At 47.2% G+C, this 18,385-nt stretch overlaps 1 protein-coding gene across 3 annotated transcripts; it reads left to right on the top strand.

The window, feature by feature from the left end:
- KLF15 (KLF transcription factor 15) lies at nucleotides 1–12,096 on the top strand. Of its 3 annotated transcripts, none has more exons than XM_015875060.3 (3): nucleotides 1–596; nucleotides 4,115–5,222; nucleotides 10,156–12,096. In XM_015875060.3, the coding sequence occupies exons 2-3, from the start codon at nucleotides 4,180–4,182 to the stop codon at nucleotides 10,322–10,324; spliced, it is 1,212 nt and encodes a 403-aa protein (XP_015730546.3). In that variant the 5' UTR covers nucleotides 1–596; nucleotides 4,115–4,179; the 3' UTR covers nucleotides 10,325–12,096. The 3 variants fall into 3 exon arrangements, with proteins under 3 accessions (XP_015730546.3, XP_015730551.1, XP_015730552.1); XM_015875065.3 differs by lacking the exon at nucleotides 1–596 and adding an exon at nucleotides 846–3,073; XM_015875066.3 differs by lacking the exon at nucleotides 1–596 and adding an exon at nucleotides 3,146–3,618.
- The last annotated feature ends 6,289 nt before the right edge of the window (nucleotides 12,097–18,385 follow it).

An 18,385-nucleotide genomic window follows, 5' to 3' on the forward strand; every position in this document is an offset into this window, starting at 1 on the left:
ATTTCCCACGGGCAGGAGCAGAACCGGGATCTCGCACACCCGCGGAGATTCGCACGTGGCCGCGCCCCGCCTGCCCCAGGGGCCGGGCCGTGCTGTGTGCGGCTCCCATTGAGGCTGAACACGGGCCGGCCCCCGGAGCTACGGGACCAATGGGGGCTGCGGACGCGGTCGAGCCTCTCCCCGGCCCCCCCTCGATCTCCGGTTCCGTGCCGGAGGGTTTATAGTACTACGCCGCGGGGCCGCGCCGCACCACGCGCCGCCTCCCGGGGGAGCTGCGCCCGCTCCGCTCCGCGTCCCGCAGCGCTGTTGGGACCGGGGGAGGGAGGGGGGTTTGTTTCTTCTTCGTTCTTCGGTTTGGTTGTGCGGTTTGTGTTTGGTTGCTTTTTTCCGCCCGTTTGGTGGATAGATGGTTGATTTTTATTATTATTATTATTTTTTATTATTTTTTTGGCCGTTTTTCGATTCTCCAGGTTTTTTAAAATTTATTTATTAATTTATTTATTTATTAATCGTCTTGGTATCTTGTTTTCAACGCTGGTTTTTGTTTTTTGCATTCTCGGCGTTTTCTCCCCAGGCCGATTGGAGGAGGAGTTCAGGTAAGGGAGTGCGATAGACGCGGTGCGGGGTTGCTCGGTCCGGCAGAGGAACCCCCCGGTACCGCCGTGGGGTGGGGGGTGGGGGGACAGCGAGGGGCTGCTCATCCGAGAAGGTCACATCCTTCAGCGGTAGGAAAAAAAAACAGCTTGAGAGGGGAGAGAGGAAAAATAACCTATTAAAAATAGGGAAAACTAGCAAATAAACAACTGAACAAACCCCCCCCCCCACCTCAAGAAATAAATAAATAACTAAACACCCAAACACAACCAAAAGAACAACCAACCAAATGTTTTGCAGTGGTGAGGATGCAGCTGTGTGTGTGTTGTGCCCCCCCAGCCCACTGTCACTGTGTGTTGTTTTGGGGTTCAGTGCAGGGGGGCGACGACACACTGCCGGCTGCCTTGTGTGTAAGCCAAAGTTTGGGTGTGAAAGGGGCAGCTAGAAGAAAATAGGGACTTGGGGAGAGTTTTGAGGCTTCCCAAAAGCAGTGGGGTTGGAAAAAGGTAGGGAGGCCCCTAAGTAGTGTTGTTGTGCCCTGGTGTCCGATGAGCTGCACAGCCACCTTGCAGCAGGACTGGGAGCAGATGGGCTCCCTGGCTCTTGGGCTTCTCCTTTCAATGATTATTATTTTATTCACTTCTAGGTATATATTTACTATTTATTATTATTTCTTTCCCCTCTGACTTCACTGCCCTCTTTGTGGCTCTGCCCATGGGGTAGGAGTCAGCCTGCACCTATGGAGCAAGGGAAAACCCTACAGGGATCGGTCCTAAACTTGAAAGAGCTGCAACAACACACCTAGCAGATGAGTGTCAGTGTATCTGAGCCCACATAGCACTGTGTTATCAGCCGTGCTGGGCTGACAGTCCAGAAGTGACAAACTGGGAAGCAGTCCCCGGCTCTCAGCAAATTCCCAGGGCTTAACATTTGGTGTCATTCTGAAACAGAATGTACCCTTGTACTCCCTTTATTATTATTTTGCTCTTTAAGCCGGTGGTTAGATGGACACGTCTCAGCAGAACAGCATGTTTTTGGCACGAGGGCCATCCTGTCACTTTGGACCTCTCCAAAGGCGGCTGTGGTGCTGCACAGTTAAACAACTGCTGCCCCGCGCTGAGCAGCCCATGCTCACATTGCTGTCAGGGATGGAGGTGCTTTATGTAAACACCATCATTCGTTCTCATCACTCGCGTAGCCCTGGCGTTTTTGTTTTTGAAGCTCCTGGTTTTGGCTATGCTTTCGGACGAAGCAGGGATGAAAGCCTTCGGTTGTTGGCTTGGCCTTTAGGATAAAATATAGCTTGGGCTCGATCCTGCATTCCAGGCATTCCCCAAAATCCGCTTGGCTGCTGTGTGAGCTTTGGGAGCATGGAATGCAGCCCCGGTGTGCGCTGTGCCTGATGTGTTTGCCCCTGACAGTCCCTGTCCTCTTGAGATGCAGGTGGCACTGTGCACACGGACTGTCCCCTGCCAGCTCTGCTGCTCATCGCTCCTGTTGGCATTCCTTCTTTTCAGCCTTCATTCACACCACGGTTTAGTTCTATTCCCCGCGATTAGGGCTGTGCAGATACGTGGCTTCGTGCCTCTTGCAGTCATTTAAAGACAACCTGAGCTTTTTCTTTTTGCAAAAGGAAACCTTGCCAGCTGCTCGCAGCGTGCCAGCATTTCTTAGAAAAAACACGGTGTGCTCTCGGCACCGCTCTGCTGCAGTCTGGGCGGAGAGTTCTTCCAGCGCTGTTCGGTTTGTTGTTGGTTTTTGGAGCTATGTGTCAAATTTCAGCTCTTCTGGCTCTTCACTTTTACTATAGGATATGGTTATAGGCTGAGCCGCTAACCTCTGTGTGAACTTCCTCGCGCTCAGCACATGTGAGCGTTCAGAGCTGCACAAACCAGGGGAGCACGCGGGCTCGATTCTGAGCAATTTCAGCCTCCATGTGTGGATGGAGGAGGAATCTGTGCCTTTAAGAAATAAGGCTTTTTCTCCCCTAATTTCCAGCAAAATATGAATAGATGCTGTCAGTGGGATGGAGCTCTTGGAGGGTGCCGTGTGCCACATTTGCTGCTGAGTGTGCATACGGCTTTTCATTTTTCCCCAGAGAAGGCAAAGATGGGCAAATCCTGGACAGGGGCTGCAGTAGCAGCAGGAAGGTTCTTGTCCCTGCATGGAGCTATTGACTATTCATGGCAAAGCGTCCAAAGCGCGGCGGCAGAGCCTGTGGAAAATGACAGCGTGTAACAAGCCTGAGTGGCATTTCCTTCACGCTGGTCACATGCCTCCTAATTCACACACGCACCCCTCATAGGCTGATCAAATGACTTCTATCTCTGCCTGCCGCATGCCTTCCCCAGAAAGAGTTGTTTTATTATGCACACGTAGGGCTCTGCTTTCAATCAGTCACCTTCAGCAGATGACTGAGGGCCACTGTGCGCACCGTGCGGGGGGACGCAGTCACTGCGAGGGGCACAGGCTCCAGCCCGTAAGCAACTTCTTTCTTTTCCCTGGGGAGCAGGCAAGAAAAAAAGACAACAGACCCACAGATACCCCTTTTGTATTCCCCGCTCCCCAGTAACCTTTTGCTTAGCTTAATTGCGAGACTGTGGGATGTGCCCGGCTGTCGGTACGCTGTGGTGCTGCCTGTATGGGTGCCGTGGGGTTGGGGCTTAGTGCAGTCCCATAGGATGTCACCTCTGCAGGGGGAACTGGGACCAGTCCAGCTCTCCCAGTTCAGCATCCGGCACAAGGGCTGGGTTACCTGGATCTCCACACCCAAAGGGATGGGATGTGAAGGGATGGGGCGCATGCAGCCTGCAGCTGGCCATGGTAATTAGCTCAGTGCGGTGCCAGCCTTGTTAAGGACAGTGCAGGTGATGATGACGTTGGCACACTGATTCATTACATCTGGAGGGGAAAATCCGCCTAGTGAATGCTGAAGCACAGTAAATATTTTTGGCTCCTGACAGATTGATCCCTGCATTACGCTGATTAGCCTGTATTTGTGGAACGCAGGAAGTTAAAAATAAGGTTGGTGGAAAGCTACAAGATGAGGGAAGGATTTGCATTTTATGGATCCCAGCAATAAACTTCTTTTTTTTTGTTTGCTTGTTTTTCTGTTTCTTTGGGGTGGTAAAAATTTCAACACTTCTTTTTTTCTTTCTTTCTTTTCTTCTCCCCTTCCCTTTTTTGGCTCTTGGCTTCACCGCTAGGTGAGAGCCCATAATTTATTTCCTTTTGGCAGTAATATTCTGAAAGGGAGCTGTAAATCTAAAGCACATGCAGTTGTGAAATGATTTCTGAAAGAATTCTTTTGCAAATTAGTGGTGCAATCCTGCAGAACGCTTCGGACCTGGCAGTCCTTTGGGGGTGGCACGGACATAGCAAAGCGTGCAGTAGCATGTGCATGGTGAGGCTGCATGCTTTGGACTTTCCCGCAAGCTGGAGGGCTTTGTGAGGTTTAGTTCTTGGAGGTGAATAATTAAACTGACTTCTGACTGCTGGTGGTTTGTTTCCCTGTACCCAGGCTCTCACCTGAACCTTCGCTGCGTGGTGTATGCTGCTGGGATACCTGTAAGAGCTCGCCCAGGAATGGTGGACCACCTGGTGCCTACTGATGAGTCCTTTTCATCTACAAGGACTTCTCTGGGATACTTTAGGGACATGACAGCAGGGGTGAGGTCCTACCAAATGCTGCCCTCTCCTCTGTCAGAAGATGACAGCGACTCGTCCAGCTTTTGTTCTTGTTCCAGCCCGGAATCCCAGGTACTCAGCTCCAGCTATGGAAGCACATCCAGTGCGGAGAGTCAGGACAGCATCTTAGACTACTTGCTGTCCCAGGCATCCTTGGGGAACACCGCTGCATCATGGTGGGACAAAAGGAGACTTCAGCCCATAGTGAAAGAGGAGTATTTTAGGTTGCCTGAATTCGCTGTGGATATGGAAGACTCTGGACCATTTCAGCCCACGCTTGAGGAAATCGAGGAATTTCTGGAAGAAAACATGGAGCTGGAGCTCAAAGAAAGACCTAAAAGTGAGACCAAGGACTTGAGAGCTTGCAGCCAAGTTTCTGTTGCTTCACTACAGCAAAAAGACCACGTGTTACCCAGTGCTACTTTAAAAGAGAGTAAAAATGAACAGTTGAACAGCTCAACAGAAGGTGGCCAAGCTTCAAATGGAGGAGCATCCCTGGAGAATGGCATACCGGTTATGCTCCAAATTCAGCCTGTACAGATCAAACAGGAGTCCAGCACGAGCCCTAATTCCCAAGGACCAGCACAGGAGAACATTAAAATTGCACAGCTCCTAGTCAACATCCAAGGACAGACATTTGCCCTTGTGCCCCAGATAGTTCAGTCATCCAATTTGAACTTACCCTCTAAATTTGTTCGCATTGCTCCCGTCCCCATCGCCGCCAAGCCAATTGGGCCAGGAGGCATGATCCAGGGTCAGACGGGAATCATCATGGGTCAGAAATTTCAAAAGAACCCTGCAGCAGAACTCATTAAAATGCACAAATGTTCTTTCCCTGGTTGTACCAAGATGTACACGAAAAGCAGCCATTTGAAAGCCCACCTGAGGAGGCATACAGGAGAAAAGCCTTTTGCTTGCACGTGGCCAGGTTGTGGATGGAGGTTAGTATCGGGGCACAGCAGTGTCTGATCCCCCTCTCTAACTTGCTGAGCAAATAGGTTTGCACTCTCATTTATAAACACTTTCTGTTCCTAAAGCTGGTTCGAGTTGCTTGAGAATTAAGACCTTTTCTTCTTGTTGAGTAAATCCAGTGGACTCGATATGTGAAATGGCAGAGCATCACCTGCTGCCACCAGCTGGATGAGTGTCTTTTTAAGAAAAGAAAAAGTCTATAATAACTAGTATGTTGTACTAAGATGGTCAGATTAAGCTTGTAACTGCAGGCAGTACCTTGCAGCCGTGATGGCCTGGTTGCAACAGGGCAGATGCTGCAGATGCTCAGCTGCTACCAAATGAGTGAGGTGCTTTAGGGTAGAATTATGGTGTGAATCAGGGCTGCACGGGGCTAAACGTGGTTGGTGAAGAGCTGTGCTAAGTGAGTATGGTTAAGAAAAGCAGCATTCTGTGCAGTTTTGTAGAAAACGCACTCCATCCCACGCCTTCTGCAAGTGCTGGCAGTGGAACTCCAGGCTGCTGTGGGTTTTATTCTCTGCATTGATTGAGAAAAATGCGTGGGTGCTGCTCAAAGCTGCAAAAAACTGTCAGATGTAACAGCATCCCAAAAAGGCTGAGATGGAATTGAATGGAAGACTGCAGGTTTGATTGAGCAAAGCATTTTGTAGAAGCAATCTCTAATTATTTTTTAATACTAGCTGAAAAAGTTAAAGAGAAAAAGTTGAATTTCTTGCCAGAGACTTTGATGGAGGCTTCTGTCTCTCCTTCCAGTTAGCTGTGCTAATAATCTCCCTGCTGGCAACCATTAATAAAAAGCACCACAAGTTACGATGGGAGCAAAACGTAGCCCTTACTCCCTTCTATTAACTTAAATCAGATTTCTTTCAAAGAATATCCATCTGAGCTCTGGTGAGCAATGGGTAGTGAGGAAATAGGTGGTGATCATGGGAAACAGACAAGGTAAAAAGTAACTGGAGAAACTGTGAATAAAAATGCAACTTTGTGAGACATGGCAGCAGTTAGAGATAGCTAAATTGGTTTAAGGGAAAAGGTCAGAATGTGGCAGAATCCCCTGTTCCCAAACTGGCCCAAATTTGAAGTTTGCAATTCATTTCTCTGATTATTATCCTTTTTGGGTTTTTTTCCTGCCCGTTTCAATTTATGTGGCTCTACGGATGGGTGGGGATTTTCTTTCTATGCATGTGGTGTGGCACAGCAGAGGGCTCAGTGGCTGCTCAGGATGCACTGAAAGCAACACCGTGTTGTTCAGCCCATGGTCCCACCAGGCACAGGCCTCTTGCTTCTGGCCTGTCACAAAGGCACTTATTCCCATTAATTTTGGTGCGAGCATGCATGCCACAGACAGCAATACACATCATAACCCTGGGTCTTGTGTTGCCTTTCCTTGTACAAAAATCCCATTTCTATGGCAAACACATGTAGCACGTGGGGTTTGGATCTGGTCCATGCCAGGATTTATGGCAGTGCTTCCTGTGATTTCTGTGGCTTACGATCAGGAGTGTGAAGTGTTGCCTCTGGGTGACCTCCTCTAGCTCTGTCTTTCCATAGAGAAGGCATTTTCAAGGCTGCAGAATTAGGGGGAAGCATGTAAGGCAAGGAAAGGTGGAGGCTGAGCATTGCAGCTGGGTGCTGCAGGGGTTAGGGCATGGGATGCCTTGTTGGGGAGCCTCAGGCTGGTGGCCATACTTGTAGCATCCTTCCAGGTGAGCAGCCCAGAAAGGCTCCATGCACCCTGCTCTCATGTCAGACCCTGCTGAGTGCTGAATTACTCAGCCCCTTCTATTAGTACAGCATTGTTGCCATTTCCAGAGCAGGGACCCGTATGACTTACATCAAAGCATCTAAACTCTCTGTCCTCCCCCAGTTTTAGATCATCTTGAATGAATTTAAACACTAAAGCGCTGCTGGGCTCCACTTTTCCCCCTTTTCCCCACATTTGAGTGCTTGTTTATTTATTCTTCACTGAAGACACTTGAGATGTGAGCTCACTGAAGATGGTAATTTCAAAAACACAACAAAGTGACTGAATCTCACTCTGCTCTCAGAGAAGGGCTGTGTGTGCTGAAAACCCATCTCCAGCCTCTGAGATAGTGGGAAATCCAACGAAGAGGCTGAATCTTGGCACTGGGTGTGCTTGGCACAGTGGAGAAGGTGGTGAGGTGACCTGTTGTGCTCCATACTTTTCTGTATCAATGTGCTGATACATGTCATGCGCCTTTGGCAACCTCTGGTTCTCTGCTCTTGAGATGGCTCCATCAGCATGCTGGGCTGGCCATGTCAGGGGCTGGAGAGCTCTCACTGTCCTTCCCCTGGCAGCAGCATGAAAAGCAATGGATTTAGGCAATAGTGTTCAAACGTCCTGCACATCCTTCATCTGGAAGCACTTCCCACAACCCATTCTGCAGGAGACAGCCTGTTTATGTGGATTTAGAGTCTGGGAGCAGCTCAGGATGCATCTGGGGCCTGCCCTGCACCATAAGGCAGAGGCACAACCTGTGGCAGCCCTGGGGCTGGTGGCAATGGCTGGGATCATGGAGTCCCAGCTGAATCTACTGACCTTAATGCCCTATGAGCATTAAGGTCCTTGTATGGCTGGCAGTCCCATGCATTGCAGAGCAGGATTGGTCTCCAAGGGAGATGTGGTTACAGGTAACCACCAGAGGGGAGGGATGAAGGAGACTTCCAGTTGCTGCGGGATTGCCCAGTTCCCTCTTTCTTTCTTATGAAGGAGGAATTTTGCAAACAGCTGTAAACTGGGCTAGTGAGGTCTTCCTTGGGGTTGCCTTGTTTTCATCTGAATTTGGCTTTCCATCAGGGATTGTTTACAGCATCTTTGGGGATGGTTTCAGTGCCAGAATGTGCTGCAAATGTCGTTGTCACTGTGGAGCCAGGCCACCAGATCTCCTGGCTTCCTTGTCCTAACCTTTGCGTTGTTTTTTTGTAAACACACTGACAGCTTGACGTTTATTTCTGTGGGCTCTGTAAGTTGATCTTTCCATGACTGCTGGAGAACAGTATTGCAACATTCCTGCCTTTTCAGCTAAGGACATCGTTATGAAGCAGCGTGTATTTTTATCGGATGAACTCATCCGAGCTCCCCGGGTAGGAGCGGAGCTGCTTGTTCCTGATGTGCACCTCTTTCTCCTTCACCATCCATGTAGTTCCCACTGAAATGTGCTTGTGGAGCTCCTGTTGGGATTAGCTGTGTGTGTTGCAGATGGTGACCTTAACAGCCAAGGACATGGGACAAGGCAACGCAGCCACATCTGGTTTCACTCCTTTTTGGGGTGATAAGTTGATATAGAAGAGGAAAGCTCTATGTAAAGGAGCTTTCCTGCCTCTGCTCCCTCTTTTCCTGGAGATGGTTGCCACTGTGGGCAACCAGTCCCTTCCTTGCCTAGCCAAGTCCCACAGAAACAGCAAGGAATGAATTGGTGGCTTCATTAGAGCATCTGCCTGGTGCTCTTCTTGCTGCCTGTGACTTTTTGGTGAGGACACCAAAGTAAGGGCAAGGCAAAGAAAGCAAGAGAATGGGTGAAGGATTCTTCCATAGAAAAACCACTGGGATGGATGCATCCTTTCTATGCATTCTATGTGAAAATCTCCATCCACGGGGCTCTCTCCGAGCAGCAGCACTAGTCTGAAGTGCTGTGGGAATGGAAGGAACCCTTCCCAGTGCCCACACCTCATTCTGCAGCTCATGGCGGGAGATCTCTGCTAATTAAAACCTTTATGTGGAAACTTATTTTCCTCACATGAAGGACTTATTCATAGGAGCCCAGCAGTCCTGTTTTTCCCCTTTCATAAAAATAGTGTACCCACCCGGTTGATGATGTGATATTTTGCTCCAGAAGGACACATTTTTTTTCTACATGTTCTTTCCCCCATTTATTCCACTAGTGCCCATGACTTCATTTATTTATTGTAAATAAACAGCTGATACCATTTCTTGCAAACTCGCTTTCTGTACCGCTCTTTGTTACTGTTCTGGCAACAAAACTCTTAATTGCCCTTTGTCAGGCAGCAAATTTTTTTGTACCCATCTGGACTGGGCAATTTTAGTGTGACATTGTTAATTAACCCTGTGGCTCCCAGTCATGTCCAGACTGGAAGCAAAGCCAGCTGCCGAGACCAAGGGATTGGCTGAGTTGAGTTCATTAATGCCTGTGGGATTCACGATGGCTGACTGGGGATGTTTCTGTTGAGATGGAAATTGGGAAACATCTAAAATTAAAATGACTGTGGGAGATAAATTTGGTAATTAGAGTCTCCATCTTGATTTCAGTTTGCCCATGAAGTATCGATGCTAATGGCTATTGCAGCCCACCTGGATTTCAGCTGTTATAACACTGAGCATCTCTGTTACCAGCGTACTAAGTCTTCTTTATTTAGCCAGCAGGAGCATGTACAAAGGCCAGTTTTTGGCTGCATCTGATAAACTGTGTAGCTGTGTCTGGCTATTATCTGGGGCCCATCTCAGCATGTATCTGCCGCAATGCTGGTGATGGAGCTTGGAGCAGACCTCACCTGTGGGATGTTGTTTCTTCGCACTGCTTGAGAAGGATTTGTGCTTGGATTTGCAGGAGAGAGACTGGGGGACTATCTTTGAAGGGGACTCACAGAGGGATAAGGAGCAGAGCTGGCTCAGTTGACCTGTGCCATTATTATTTACCCTTATTATTGGGCTTAGTGCAAGTGTTCTACATACAAACATTGCTTCCATCACCACTACTGACCACTCTTTGGGACCAGAGCAGTTCTGCTGTGTGTCTTGACCCTTTCAGTTTGCTTACGTGGGCTTTTCCATAAGCAGAGTCTCCCAATGGCCTGAGGGGATGTTTTGAGGCCATACGAGAATTCATTCATCTGTCTTAAAAGCTGCCTTCTCTTCTCTTGCAGGTTCTCCAGGTCGGATGAGCTGTCTCGGCACCGGCGCTCCCACTCGGGGGTGAAACCCTATCAGTGTCCCGTCTGCGAGAAGAAATTTGCTCGAAGCGACCACTTGTCCAAACACGTCAAGGTGCATCGGTTCCCGCGAAGCAGCCGCTCCGTGCGCTCCGTCAACTGACTGCTCCCACCTCCCCTCCCGCAGCAGCCGATGACAGCACTTTGCTCACTACGTTTCTAGTGATAATTTATTTGTCTTCACAGAACAGTCAATGCTGTTACTTGATACCACCGTGTCTGAATATCCCGTGTCCTTTAAAGATGATTTGAGAATGAAGTTATTCTGGGGTCAGGAGGGGGATGTTTCTTCTTTTATTTTATTTTTTTCCTTTTATTTTTTCAAGGATGCTTTTTTTCCCCCCCCTTTCTATCTTTCCCTCCTTTGCTGCCGCTTCTTTTGGAAATTACAGTGTTTTATTTTTAGCTATTTTCTGCTGCACAGGAAAATGTAAGAGTTGCTTGCTGCTAGTTAATTATAGCCCTGGCATTCCTGAGGGCTTTGCTCATGTACAGGCCATTCATTGTGAGTTTTTATTAAGCTGCTCTATTTGTCCAGTTTGGAAACAGCAAATTCCTTTTGAAATGAAAACAACTCCTTTGTTTTTGGGTCGCCTGAGCCAAGGATTTGTAGGGGCCGGCCATAGGAGGAACAGTGGGAGTTGGGGAGAGGGGGAGGCGAGGCATGCGGGTGCTGGAACGTGCCTCCACACCACTCTCATTTATCCAGCTCACATTTACCTTTTCCTTGGTCAGGGTTATATATAAATATTTATGTATATATATTCATACACACACATATATATATATATATATATTTAAGCTATGATGTACCCCAAACAAACCCAAAGCTCAGGCTGGATGGAATGGCTTGGTGCAGAGGCCTTTCTGTGTGACTCAGTGCATCCCATGCGCATGCTTTTCCTGTCCTGTGCTACCACTGAGGGTGAAAGGATGCCCATGAGTTGAAGGAAACTCTGCTTTGCTTTGCCTTGAAGCATCCAACGCCTTTAGCAGAAGAGCTGTTATCTAATATGTAAGGCAACAGGAGGCTGCTTGCAAATGACTGTGCTCTGCACCTGGCAGGCACTGAGCACTCACTGCCCACTCAGCATGATGCCTCGCTGGCTGGGGCTGAGGCTCCATATCTCCATCTGTCCAGGTGTCCCAGTATCCAACACTGGGTGCCAGCCTGGTGAGACAGCATCAGGAGATCTTCTGTCCCAGGGTGAGCTTCAGTGCTGAACTTTTCCTTACCAACAGCCATGTCAGAGCTCCATGCAGCTGGGGTGGGTGAATGGGTGAAAACAACCAAAATAAATCAATTTATGTGGTAGCTGGCTAAGAAGGGAATTTAAGCAAATGATCAGATTGTAGCAGGCAAGTGATTGTGTTTCTTCTTGTTTTGTTTTTCCTTTTGAACTCTGGTGATTGTAAGGAGCTGTAGAAGAAAATAGAATTCAGTAATTAGGAGCGATTTTATAATGGATGTTGCATTTCCTTTCCATTTGCAGACGGCATCTGTTTGTCTTTTTGTTGGCAAAATGGGAAATAGAAAGCTGAGTTCCTAGCGCCAGGCAGAGCAGCAGCCCGCGCTACGCAGGAACAGCAGGTCTAGCAAAGGCGAATGCATTCCTTTTGTCCTCTAGAAATTAATATAAATGAACTATCATCTATTGACTGGTTTATATCACATCCTATGAATGTATGTAAATAAAACTGTACATAGACGCATATCTATATAAAATATCTTTTAATAACATATCAAAATTTGTGTAAATTGGAAACAAAAATACCTATAAAGCCAGTGTACATAAGTTACAATTCTGTATATTTTCTTTTGTTCTTCATAAAAAAAATATACTTTGACAATAAAATGAAAATGGAAATTTTAAATCCCTTTTATGAAATGATTATTCATCCATTTCCTTTGTCGCCAGCTCTGTAATCAAGATGTAGCCTTTCAGGTGCTGGGTAACAGAGCACACCTCAAGTTGCTTCAGTTTTTCTTGTCTCAAAGTTCCTGGGAGGCACGAGCTGTCTTGCCGGAGCCCTCACACCTCGCCTGGCAGCACTGGGACCCAAATGCTGTCTATGGTTTCTGCTGCCTGTGGAACAGGTCTGCAGCTGCAGCCAGGCTGCGGTTAATAAATGAGAGCAAGCAGGTTTTGAGGTTTTGAGGAAATTCAAGCTCTAGTGGCTAGTGTCAAGGAGGAGGGCTTCAGTCTGTTTGAGGCTGGGATGGTGACTCACTGCGTGACCCAGGGCACAGGGCTCTATTGCCATGTGCCTCAGTTCCCTTCCCTGTAAAATGGAGACCATGAATGCATCACGGTGACGCTGTGGGACTTGATTTATGAATAATCCTTAGATGCAGTAAGACCAGCAGGATTGGATTGTGAAAGAAGAGCTCGGCGCAGCAAAGGTCTTGGTGCCAAGGCGCTTTGGTTGGCTCTGCTGGCTCTACATATGGAAGAATGGTATTGGGACCTGCAGTATGGAGCATGCCTCAGGCCTGAGGAGAGGATACCCTGTCCTGAAACAACCATTGCTTCCCATGCAGAACAACGCGGGCACAAACATGAGATTCTTGTGGTTTGCAAGCTGGGACATCTCTTCTAATGAGTTCAGCCTCCACTGGAAGAGGAAATCAGTAATTTTATCTGAGTACCCACGAGAGCAATAGTGCAGCAAGTCCAGATCTCCCAGCAAGGATTGATTACTCTTAGGCTCATGGGTGTTTGGGGATGAAAGTGTCTCCCTGAAGTACAGCCACCAAAATGCCAGCTGATCTGCCAGGGATCTCCAGATCTTGATTATTTCCCCCAGAACACCCCTAGGAGCCCAGCAAGAGGGCTGAGGGACATGGCAAAGCAAGCTCTGCTCACTCTGTTGTGTTGTTACCTCCTGAGGTGTAGCCTGAAGACCAGAATCCTAAGGAGAGCTGTTTTAAGCTTTCTAACTGCTTACTTGCTTTAATTAGCAAACGTATGCCAAGAGGATCACCAATTGCCTTCTGTTCTCACCTTGCCAACATAATGCATTAAAACAGTTGCTTTCTTTTAAGCAGTATCTCAGTCTCCTCCTCATCTCCTCTGGAGTTCTGATATTGCTGTAATGTTGGGCAACTCACCCTGCAAAGCCCTTGGGGCAGAAGTTGTTATTTGTCTGCAAGAGGCAATACTTAGAGTACAAACGGGGTAACACAAAATGAAGAAATCTTAAGATCTAACCCATGTTTTAGCCTGGAATATTGTCTGTGAAACACTTAGTTTCTCTTTCTTTCTTTCTTCTTTATTGTTTCTTTCCCTTTTCTGTTCCAAGTCCAGTATCTGAGTATGGTTTGTGGTGGTTTCTTGGTTTTCTTTTCCTTGGCTTTAAAGGCTTACCTGTAGGGAAATTTAAGCAAAAGTTTCAACATCTTGCTCAGAAGAGTAGGGCTGTTTTTTGCTGTGAAAGCAAAAAAGAGTTAATTCTGCATGAAAGTTAATGATGCTTTCAGAGGTTTGTCGCAGAAAAAAAGAAAAAAAGTTATATCAAAAAAGAATAAGTTTAGGGTGTTCGTTTTACCTGGAATTACTGGCTTGCCTGGACCTGGCTGTGGGTCTTGCTGATTCATGAAAAGTGGCATTGCCTTAAACTTGATTACTGTCTACACACCTGAAGATAAATGAATATTTAGAGTGCTTTGGTGCCACTACCATAGGTAGGTTTATAATGTCTTTGCTTTTGCAACTCTGAAATGTAAAGCACAGCATGACACCATTGTGCACATGGCTAAGTCACACTGACTTAAGGCATTTATAACTGGAGACATGAATGGACATGTGCAGTGTTAGGCTTTTATATAGTGACTGGAAGGTGGGTGCTCTGTGTAATTCTGAATGTTTTTATTGGCAATTCCTGGTTGTTTGTAGACTCTTCATCAGAACTAGCAGTGGAGGAACAGTGTTATGAGCAGCCACCGTCTGAGAAGGTCACACTGAAGGTAAGAACTAAATGTAAGGAATGAGAGTTAAGTGACCTTTCTGTAAGGTGACCTGACTTCTTTGGCCTTTAGCTAAACGGAGGGCAGTGAAGTGATGTGTCTAAGACTATGAAGCAAAACAGAGGGAAACAGGAACAGAACCAAGATGTCCCAAATCTCATTTGCCCCAGACAGCAGCACAGATCAAATATCAATATCATGCAGCAGGTTACAGAAGGCTAAGAGTGATAGGGCATGTAAGTGAGACATCAGATAAGCAAAGCAAGGTAAAGACGGGGCATGAGATAAAGACAGGCTGCACTGATAATGTCCACTTTAGAAAGGATGCCAAGGAGAGAGAAATGAGATCTTGCCTGTGTGTTGTGCTTGGGACTGACCCAGGCAAATGCCTAAAAAGTGTCCCACTCCCCTGATAACATTAAATGTTTGCAACAGCCCCTGCTCCATAACCTTCCTAGGGGTTGTTTCTACCTAAATCCTCTTGCTGGGAGCCTTCTTGTTGCCTAAATGGCCACTGTAAGTTTGATCCAAACAGCCAGGTGACTCAAGCACAAAGCCAATGGCAACGAGCCAGTGTTAATTATTACCCTGGGCCCCTTGGATTATGTAAGCCCGGGTGTGCTGTACCATGGGCACTTGGCTTGGACCTGCACTCCCCATCTGGGAGAAATACCAAGGATCTGCCAGTGTGCAGAGAAAGTTGTTTGGAGACAGCTGGGGTTTTCCTTCTACCCTTCTGACAGCACCTATGAAACCCATTATTCATTCAGTTCAGCAACTGCCGTGCTGTGCTTTCTTGTCATTCAGAGTCATTGCTTTTAAATAACGAGTTGTGCTCAGCTCCCACTGACTTCAGTGCAAGCCAAGGGCAGTGACTGCCATGGCTCACTCAAGAAAAAATGTCAAGCTAAGGCAGAGACTGCAGATCCCAGCAGGTCCTTGGCTTCCCTTGTTTGTTCCTTCTGGGACATCAGTGCTTTTGTGGCTCCCAGTCCCATAGAACAGCATCCAGCAGGGCTCTGGCCAGCAGGAGCGGAGGGTAGCATTCACTTCTCTGTGAGCCAAGTCATTAGGTAAAACGGGACTGAAATGCAGGAGTGACAAGGAACTCATCTTGCTTGCACCAGTGCATGTCGTGTAACACTTTTTCTGCTCATGTGCTGACAAGACAGAAAAAATCAAGGTGAGTGTGTCCTGTAGTTTCCTGGAAGGGAGCAGAGAGAGGAATGGAAATGGAAACAGAAACTGAAGCACTTTATGGGGTTGCAACAGACAGATGGAGAAATGGGGCTGGGATGGCTGTTGCTGTTCCTCTGCATCTTTCCTGCTACAATGATGTCAGTTTTCCTGACTGTAGCTGATTCTTGGAGAGGCCTTGAGTGAGACTTAGCACTTCCTGAAGCACAAAAGTTATTTATTTATGACGCCAGTACTGGGAAACACGCTAATTAGAAGGCACTCTCAGATCCTTAGTAGAAATATCCATCCAGGAATTGTTTTGTGTGCGAGGGTGGAGTCCAGCAACCCACACTAAAAAAAGGTACAAAGAATCAGTGTTCTGTATCTAAAAAAGCCTCTGGCACCTGCATCTCCTATTGACTCCAGCAGGCACCAACTTCAGCTCCGCTCCTTATTCCAGTGTTACTGTTTCAAATGCAGAGATGGGGCTGCTGGGCTGAAAGGAGGCCAGACATTCAGCTCGCTTGCCTTCCATGAGCAAAAGAGCGATGTGCATGTTCAAGTTTGGCTGTTGACTGCTGACTTTTTCTGAGAAGCCTATAAACAGCAGCCAGGTAGTCTCTCACTTTTTGTTTCTCTGGTGCGTTGTTTTTCCATGGACAGCATGTCCTGGACCTTAGAGAGCTGGCTGAGGCTTGCTTCATTCAGACCAACTGTCCCTGGTGGCAGATACTGCATTGGGGAGGGCAAAGGGCTTGGAAATGTTGTTATGTCAGAGCGGCTGGAAAAACACCCGTGCTGTAACGTGTTGAGGGCAGCAGCGTGTCTGCACGTGGACTCGGGGAGAGGAGCTGGGGTATGAGCGTGACACCATGGGGCTGAGATGGGATGTCAGCATCCTTAGGGTAGGGCTGATGCAGGGAGTCCACTGCTGTCATTGAGACCTCTCAGCCTGAGGGAACAGCCTCTGATAAGCGAAAGGCAGATCCTCACCTCTTCTGGAAGGGGCAGGGGCTGCTAACGAGGGCCACTTTTGGCTAGAAGGGGTGCATGGGGCAAGAAGAGATCTGTCTTCTCCAGAAGAGTCAGTTAGTGATTTACAGCCAACAAGTTTGCTGGCAAACTCTTCCTATCACTCTCTAGAAATTAATGGCACAACTAGAGGGTGTTCATTTACCTGCCGTGGGGACCTTTAGTCTCCTCACAGTGTATTCCAACAACTGATAAATAAACACACATCGGTAACACATTTCTCTTCAAGGGAGGATGGGGTTTCTTTGGCACCAAAGCTCACAGCAGCCCATCTCAAGCACTGCACAGCTGCCTGAGCGCTTGCCCCCTGGTCAGCATTGCTGGCAGAGCATTCTAGATAATCCAGCCCTGTGCATGAGATCAGAAGCATCCATGAAAGTTTAATGTGAATCAATCTGTGTCATGCCTCAGGGAATGGTTCGCAAATTAGAATTGGTGCTGATGACTTCATGCAAGTTACCTGATACCATGCCACAGATCCCTGGTGTAGCTGGAGGACAGTCAATGCAGAGAGCTGGAGCCACCTCCCTCGCTTTGCTCCAGCAGTTGCATGCTGATCTCCGTGGAACAAATTAGCTGTGCTAAATTAATAACAATATTTGGCACTTCGCTGGCATTTTCCAGCTGAGGAGCAGAACATGCTTCCCAGTGAGAGATTCAGGCTTTCAAGGCCCCTGAAGAGCAGTTGTCACCTTCATTGTGCAAAGGCAGAAAATGAATTTTAAACGATTTGACTCAGGGAGCCTGTAGCAGAACTGTACAGCAACCAGTTCGTTTTACAGACCTGGGCCTCAATCACAGCCTAATCATGGGATGTGATTTGAAGATGTCTAAGCCTAATGTCTGCACTGTAGCAAACCATGATGTCAAGTGCAAGGGATGACAGATGCGTGCATTTTGCTTCTCTAGCATGAATGGAGCTGAGCAAACAGGCTGTGGTTGCAGCTGCTGCAGGACCCTGGGGAACAGGAGGGGACAACTTGGCTGTATCTGCCTGCGGCCCTCAGTGGCCTCTGCAGATGGGCTTGTGTTCTTCTGTGGGGACCATTTGGCTCGATAGTAATTGGCAAGGAGAAGTTCAGTTTGATTTCTTTTTATTACTGATTTTGTCACTCCATAAAGCACTTTGACACTGTTTAAGACTTCGCTCTTATGGTGTGATCAAAAGGAAGCTGATTAGCACCCTTAGGGGTTTCCTTGTGCTAAAACTTAACTTGCACCTTGCCGGATCTTTCTATCCATCTGCCTGCAGCCTTTCCTTCCTTGACTTTGATATTTTCTGCTTATCAGGAATCTTCTCAAACACATCTGTTTTAAAGAAAATGACTGACTGCTGGTGCACCATATGTGAGCTATCTATCTAGCTGTTATCTATTAACACAAACATTTCAGATTGCATAAGAGTGCTCATTTTGAAGGTTGGTACAGAAAATCTAGTCCAATTTAATCTCTGCTGTTTATTCTCATCTTTTCTTCAACTTCTGCAAGAGAATCTGTGTTGGAATAAGTAAACTCCACTATTTGTTGTGATGAGTTCTAATTAATACTTTCAAGGCAGTTAATTAGATCAACAAATATCTAGTCACAAGCTAGAGAGATGTGTTGCTGAGAAAGAGGTTTCTACTTACCTTGTTCATAGTGAATACATTGGTATCTGTAGCCCCCAGAGACCCCCACAAACAAGGTCTCTGCCTCACAGCAGTGTATTTGCACTTCTGTCAGACTTTATCCTTGAGAATCCCTCATAGGGAGGCACATCTGTGCCCACATTAATGGAGGAGCCCTGGGACCATGGGGAACAAAGGTTGGAAAAGGCAGTGCTGGGCTCCATAAGCCATTTTCTCTGTTGTCCATGCCTCCTTCCTCCTGGCTCATCAAGGTCTTCCACCAGTCAAAACTTTTCTGTCAAATAAGCATCAGATTTTGTCATTTTTAATAATATTTTTAAAAAGGTTTCTTTTTTTTTAATGGTCAAATGGGAATTTA

The sequence above is a fragment of the Coturnix japonica genome, chromosome 15 (genome assembly GCF_054131305.1).
Source record: "Coturnix japonica strain WE chromosome 15, WE-NBRP24, whole genome shotgun sequence".
Lineage (NCBI taxonomy): Eukaryota > Metazoa > Chordata > Aves > Galliformes > Phasianidae > Coturnix > Coturnix japonica.